Source organism: Salvia splendens, chromosome 13, assembly GCF_004379255.2.
Source record: "Salvia splendens isolate huo1 chromosome 13, SspV2, whole genome shotgun sequence".
Taxonomy (NCBI): Eukaryota; Viridiplantae; Streptophyta; class Magnoliopsida; order Lamiales; family Lamiaceae; genus Salvia; species Salvia splendens.
In genome coordinates this window covers 34,934,333-34,941,742 of record NC_056044.1, presented here as the reverse complement: position 1 = coordinate 34,941,742, position 7,410 = coordinate 34,934,333, and the positions used below count along the sequence as shown (strand labels likewise).

At 37.6% G+C, this 7,410-nt stretch overlaps 1 protein-coding gene and 1 long non-coding RNA gene across 3 annotated transcripts; one reads left to right on the top strand and one right to left on the bottom strand.

Annotated features, from left to right (window-relative positions):
* Positions 1-369: 369 nt before the first annotated feature.
* On the top strand, positions 370-7,410 carry LOC121761825 (protein HEADING DATE 3A-like). 2 transcript variants are annotated; one of them, XR_006042105.1, is made up of 4 exons: positions 370-638; positions 732-793; positions 3,110-3,356; positions 3,733-3,975. XR_006042105.1 is itself a non-coding variant. In XM_042157501.1 (4 exons), exons 1-4 carry the CDS (start codon positions 441-443, stop codon positions 7,257-7,259), a joined length of 531 nt encoding a protein of 176 aa, XP_042013435.1. In that variant the 5' UTR covers positions 370-440; the 3' UTR covers positions 7,260-7,410. The 2 variants fall into 2 exon arrangements, 1 of the variants encoding a protein (XP_042013435.1); XM_042157501.1 differs by lacking the exon at positions 3,110-3,356 and adding an exon at positions 7,030-7,410 and having other exon boundaries at positions 3,733-3,773.
* Positions 4,562-6,996, bottom strand: LOC121761826. Its single transcript, XR_006042106.1, has 2 exons — positions 6,100-6,996; positions 4,562-6,016 (listed from the first exon to the last, which is right to left on the bottom strand). It is a non-coding gene; the product is annotated as an uncharacterized LOC121761826 (long non-coding RNA).

Below are 7,410 nucleotides of genomic sequence, written 5' to 3'. Positions count from 1 at the left end.
GTTCGCATCTCGCAAATTGCAATTTTGACATTCCCGATGTAGACTTTCTCTTAAATAATTTAAAAGTTACGAGATTAACCATATAACAAAAAAAAGTGATTTAAATGGTAATTTTCTCATGACAAATGAAGCATGGGGCCGAATTCATTATCCATATTCCACCTACTAAAAAATTATATTTACATTACAATATCCAAAGATCCCACACAAATTTTCAAGTAGATATAAAAAGAATTGGACAAAGACCCACGCGCACGCGCGTGCATGGTGTTTGTGTGTGTGTGTGTCTTGGTGAGATAGAGTGGGGTAGGGGGGGGGGGTGGGATGTGTCCACTGTCTATAAGTAGTTGGTCTGTTGCAGCTGCAAGAAATTTCTTATACTCCCATGCAAAGAAAAGAAAATTCAAACACACTCTATTTAGTTTAGTCTGAAAAAAGAAATGCCAAGAGATAGAGACCCTTTGGTTGTAGGTAGAGTGATAGGTGATGTGTTGGATCCTTTCACAAGATCCATTGGTTTGAGAGTGATTTATGGCAACAGAGAAGTTGCAAATGGCTGTGAATTTAGGCCCTCTCAAGTTGTCAATCAGCCTAGGGTTGAAGTTGGAGGAGAGGATCTTCGAACTTTCTTCACCCTGGTAATTCTTTGTCCCTTTTCACACACCACTGCGTTTGTGTGTTTCTTTTCTTTCTTGATAGGAGTATATACTTTGTTTTATGTGTGTGTTTAGGTGATGGTGGACCCTGATGCTCCAAGCCCTAGTGATCCCAATCTTAGAGAGTACCTTCACTGGTAAAAAATCTATAATCATTCTCACATTGAACTATATACTTTTGCTATGCATAGCCACGGGCGTGGGTACATAATTACTCCCTCGTTCACATTCATTATGTAATGTCAATCGGGCCTGTTCACCTGATTTACTCGGATTACGGGTTAATCGAATTGGAATTTTGTTATGTTACTATATTTTGCATAAAATTTCATTTATTTCTCTTAATAAAATATCTAAAACTTATGGAAAATTTTTAATAATGTAATAATATCATGATATTTTAAAGAAAGAAAGTGAGACTATATATATTTCTGTGTGTCGCAGGTAAGTTGGTTATTGCCCAATAGATTTCATTTGAAAGACTGAGAAATCCTATTCTGGGGCAGTGATATTTTTCTCTGCAAGAATAAAAATGATTATGTTCTTGAAAATGTGCAGTATTACACTATTGTTTCTTTGTAAACATCTTTTGTTTTGTTTTGTTTTCTTTTATTTTTTAGTTTTCTGACTGATTGATTTGTCACGTGCCTTCGAAAGCAACACAAAGTAATGTCTGTACAAGGTTTTGTGGGATCATTTGATCGAGATAAATATTTCTGAGCTTGTTTAGGCCATCCGCAACGCTGTCTCTTATCCGTCTCTTAACCGTCTAATCTCTTAACTATTCATGGACTCCACTGTACTTTTCACTCCATCTTTTAACTAAGAGACAAAACCTGCAACCCTCCATCTCTTATCAGTCTCTTAACCATCTCATTCATTAACTATTCATTCAATTTCATTTTTTATTTTTATTTCCAACAAATTCAATTAATAAAAATACACTTCATTAAATAAAATAAAAATTACAACTTAAAATCCTAAAAAAATACATAATTAAATTCGTGGCAAAATAAATAAAAAAAGACATAATTTAAAATACAATTTTATAGAAATTATAAAAACTAATCCGCCGGCGAATCATCGCCCGGAGGCGGAATACCAAGTTGTCCCGCCAGATTCACAATGTCGGCATGATGGGCTTGAAATTGGGCAGACGTCATGCGGGAAGTGTCCGCCATCGTGGAAGTGAAGTACATGAATATTAAGGAGGAGGGCGGCCCTTGGGAGCCCGCCTAGCTTGATTCTCCTCAGCCCCTCCTCCTTCTAGCCGCCTTCGCCGCCTTGGTACCTTGCGGCCGAGGGCGCCCACGGGAGGACCCCCTTGCATCGTCCGCCGTGCACTCAACCTCTTGCGAGGCAACCTATTGTGGGGCGCTGCCTGAACCGCCCACACTAGACGAGTATTGGGCACCCGCCGTGTGCTTCGTGCGCTTCGAGGTCGAGCCCGTGTTGGACTGGACACCGCCGGCCCACCTTGCCTCGTCTTTGACGACCTCCCAAACATCGACATGTTTGAATTCTTTGCCGGTGTCGTCGAAATAGACTCGCAAAGCCGATCTCAGAATGTCGGCTCCCTTGGCTCCGCTTTGGTAATGAGCCTCTTCAGTCTTGTAGATGCCGCAGAATTTTTTGACCTCTTTGTCGATTCGGTCAAAGTGAGCGCGGAGCATCTTTAATGTGCGGCGGCGAGACCCCTTCGGCTTAATCTCGTTGTAGGCATCGGTGACCTTTTCCCAGAAGCACTTCCGGGTTTGTTGATTTCCGACGATGGGATCGTACGAGACGCTGATCCAGGCGTTGTACACAGCCATCATGTCCTTGCGGCTGTACGGATGTCGGCCTACATCCTCCTCCTCCTCGGCCACCTCCGCCTCTTCCTCCACGACGTCGAATGCCCTGGAGCTTCGACCGCCTCGTCCTCCTTCCGGATTGGGTTCATCCGGATAATCCTCCCTAATTTGGGATAATCCCTGTGAATACCTCGAGGTGGAGGGACAAGCGTATGCATCCACATCAAAATGGGGTGGTTGGTACCCCGCCGGCGTCGACGAGCCTTGGGTGCCCGGCGTCGACGAACCGGAACCCGAACCACCCAATACATTATACATGCCCCCCAGTCGCTAAACGCGTTGATGTCAAACTCGCCGGAGCCGCCACTGCCAGAGTTTCCGACGCCGGACATTTTGTGATGAAAATTGGAGAGGTTAGATGAAAATTGGAGAGGTTAGATGAAAATTGGAGAGGAAATGGAGATGATTTGGGAAGAATAGATGTGTGTTTGTGTGTGTAATGATGATGAAATATGAGTATTTATAGAGTAAAAAATAAAAAAATAAAAAAATAAAAAGAAAAACGGTCGAAAAAACTGTAATATTACCGTTTTTTAATTTTTATTTATTTATGTGTTTTATTAAATTCAAGTTTTTTAAAAAAATGATTTATTGCGTCAGCGTGACGAAGCTCACTCGCGGCCCAGCAAGTGGGCGTCACGCGTGGCGCCAGTGCGCGCCACGTCGCGCGTGCGCATGGCGAGACGGCTCGCCATCCGTCTCGGTGGGACGGGTGTTTCGGCGGGATGGTGACGAGACGGGATGGGGCGCCGCGTCCGTCTCGTCTCGGAGTGATGAGATAAGAGACACCTGCTAGATGCGTTGCTGTGCTCTTATTGTGAGTGGAGAAATGATCTCATTTTTAAAGGTATTGCTAGTAACAATCAATTAGTAAACTTATTATAAATAGAGAGCGTTAGTATTAGAAAGTATTAATAAGTTGACACGTTAGGAATTATATTTTCATATGAGTTGTTTCTTCATATACATCTTTAGAATTCAACCATTAATTATTATAAATAGAGAGCGTTAGTATTAGAAAGTATTAATAAGTTGACACGGTAGGAATTATATTTTCATATGAGTTGTTTCTTCATATACATCTTTAGAATTCAACCATTAATTATGTACTATGTGAAAGCAATAATTTATTTGTTTCTTGGAGTGCTGTGTATATACAGTATAAATTGAATATTTTGCAATGAGTACTAATATTTTTGTTCTTTTTCTTTTAATTAATATAGGTTGGTGACTGATATTCCTGGAACTACTGGGGCAACCTTCGGTGAATTGTCTAACTCAATCTTGCATGCATGACTTTTTCCATTAGGAATAAATAAATAATAAAAAATAACACTAAATGCTTGGTTATGATAAAAATTACTATACTATAGTAATAGTATTATATTTTCTCGTTATGTTTCATTATAGTGAAATATGTAAACCACTTCATATTTCATTTCATACCACTCGTATTATTTTTATAATACATGCTTTGATTAATCGATATATTTTATTAGTCCAATCAAGATAGATTGTAAATAGGAATCTAATGTCAAAAGATAAAGTATTATGATATGGGGACAACCCATTTCTTCCGATTCTAAGTTTGTGTGTTTAATTAACACTAAAAAATGGTATTTTGCAAGCACCAAAATGCTTGCAAATAACCAAATATGCTCGCAAAATGTCATTTTGCAAGCACTTTGCGAGCACGAAGGGTGCTACCCATTTGGCTCGTCGCAAAAATTGCAAGCATTTTAGCAAGCACATGCTGAAAAATTTGCGAGCACATTGACCGATGCTCGCAAAATGGCTTCAAAATCTAGTGGTCGAATTATTACTTTGCAAGCACCTTTTTTGCTTGCAAATTTGTTGAAACCTCTTTTGTGCTTGCATATGTGCTCGAAAAATAATTCCATTTTCTGAGCTATTTGCTAGCAAAGTTGTGCTCGCAAACTGAGTACTATTTTTTTTCTACTAATTCTGTAATATTTTGATTTATTATTATTTTTTTCAAATTAATATAGGGTTTATTTTTTTAAAATTATACTATGAAATTAATCAAAAGAATGACAAAATTTAAATTTTACATAAAATAAAAAATATAGTTATACACTTCAAACCAAACGAATGATTTGAATCTTCTAAAATAATAACTATCAAACCACTGTTTCATAACTTGCAGACCATGAAGCTAGAATAGAAAAAAAAAACCCTCCCTTTTCTTCCATAAACATAGATGTCAAACCTAACACTCCCTAAATCTATGCACTTCTTCTCCTCCTCTCTTGAACTTGTTGACTAAGGACCTTTACCAGCTCCCGCAATTTTTCGATTTCCTGCTGCATTGATAGAAATACTCATATTAACATAATCTAGGTTTAGGATCAAGAAGATACTTACTTCATATGTGGCTCCATCCTTTCACTGAGATCAAGGAAACTCTCAAGAAATTAATACATATAACATAATGTGTAGGCTGCCAAAATCAGGTAGTTTAAAATTAATTTTCTAGTCTGACGGAATGGTAGTTAAGGAAATCACACACACTCAAAGCATATTCATTCATTTGCAGAAACATGAATTTTGCAAATGAGAAATGGTACAGTTAGGAGATATGCCTATTACCAGTTTGCAGCTTGAAAGACAACTTCAAAATGAAATCTCCCCTTAGAACTAAAATCAGTGAGCTCAAAAATCAAATTTGGTTTCTACCACACATAAATCTCAGTAAATCAAAAGCTCTTACAACTTATAAACTTCGAAACGATGTTTATTTTCCAACAGGAATTGACTCTTACCTCTTTGAAAACTTCTCCAAGTTTTTCACATCGTTACAATTTACACAGAAATAAACAAATCTGCAAATGATGAAAATACATAAAAAAATACAAATAAAAGTGAAATATTCAAAATCCACATGGAAATAACTAAGAAATTGAAAATCTAACCATAATTTCACCTAGAAATCAGATAAGTGTGTAAACCGATTGAGGATTTTGTAGTATTCACACAGTTGACAGCTCCTAATCAATGAGAAACGAGGTGAATTGATTTTATTGGATTAGTTATATAACTTTGTGCCCTCTAACACAAGCACAAATCAGCAACATGATATATTTTATACTCCATTTTTATGTACAATCACATGAAGATATGGGATCAATACTAATGTGTTTGTTATGATTGTGAGAAACAACACATAAACATAGCTGGAACAATAGTGAATCTCCTTCAATATTCAATACCTATATTTAAGGTTCTGTTTCTTAACTTTTCTTAGAAAATTTAATCAACCTTTCTATTCCAGTCAAAATTTTGACTAGAGAGGGGTTTAACAATGAACGGATGACTGTAAAAAAGTAAAATTGTAAGTGAGCAGTGAGCAATCCATAGCTAACATATAGCTAAACGTCCAGAAGCAGTTCACTCACCAGAGTTTCGGCTTCACAGGATCTAATTACTCATTCTCTCAATTCAAACAATTTGAAAAAAAGCAACAAAAGAAACGCTAGAATCGTGAATCTAGGTGATAAATAAAGTAGATCAGAAAAACAATCTGAAAAAAATCAATAACAAAAACGCTGGAGGCCTGGAGCAGAACATACCTGCTCTTCGAGAAGCTTTGTGCGACAACGTTTGATCCTCCGATCGAATCTCACCGCTGATAACTTTTCGAAGGCGCAAGGATGAAATGAATCAGAGCGCAGCACATGGTTTAGTGAGAGATGATACGAGAGAGGGGGAGGTTTAGGGTTTCTTTAGGGAGAGAGACTGGCGGTGAGAATTTTGAGAATTGAGAGAGATGGTGAGAATTAGGCTGGGAAAAGAATTAGGCGGTGAGAAATTTTGAGAAGTATTTTCAGTGTAGGGTTTGCGGCCCATTATTTCACTGAGGACATCGTAAAAGCAAGAAAAAAGACAGAAAAAAAGGAACAGAAAAAATGAGAAAGATAACACTTGAAGAAATCGCAAACAAAAAATAGAAGAAAGAGAATGAGGTGGAAAAAAAATGAGGAAGATGCATCTGGATAATAGTTACTAGTAGTAATAATTTTGCAAGCACCGTTAATTGTGCTCGCAAATTTGCAAGCAGTGTAGCAAGCACAATTCGTTTACTAGAAAACTATTGAAGTAAAAACTAAATTGTTGTTTGCGAGCACTACTTGCTCGCAAAATAGCAAGCACAAGCTTTTTACTCGCAATTTTGCTCGCAATTCTGCTAGAATTTGTGAGCACATGCTGTGTTTGTAAATATGTGCTTGCAAATAAGCGTTTTTTTTGTGTGATATAATGCGTTTTCAACTTTTTTTCCGTCATTAGTCAATTTATTTCCATTCTTGAACAAACATGATTAGGTTGTACTAGTGAGATATGTCTTCTAATCCACATCAATTTATTTCCATTCTTGAACAAACATGATTAGGTTGTACTAGTGAGATATGTCTTCTAATCCACATTAGTTGTCAATAACTCATTTTTTCTTATCATGATCAAGAATTGTATCATCACTACTAAGATTGAGTGATATGATGTAGGACAAGAGATAGTGCGTTATGAGAGTCCCCGACCGTCAATGGGAATCCATCGTTTCTTGTTCGTGTTGTTTCGACAACTGGGTCGGCAGACGGTTTACGCTCCTGGATGGCGCCAAAATTTCAACAGTAGAGACTTTGCGGAGCTTTACAACCTCGGCTCACCAGTAGCTGCTGTTTATTATAACTGTCAAAGAGAGAGCGGTACAGGCGGAAGAAGGCGGGGATCCTAACTTTATTTTGAGTTTTTTTTTCTCTCTACTAAACTTATAAGTTTCATATGGGGTTGTATCCATCTAGTGCTACATAGTTCTCCCTGTAATTTTAAATATGATATTGTATTAATGCAATAAATCTTATATAAGATGATTCGCCATTTCTATA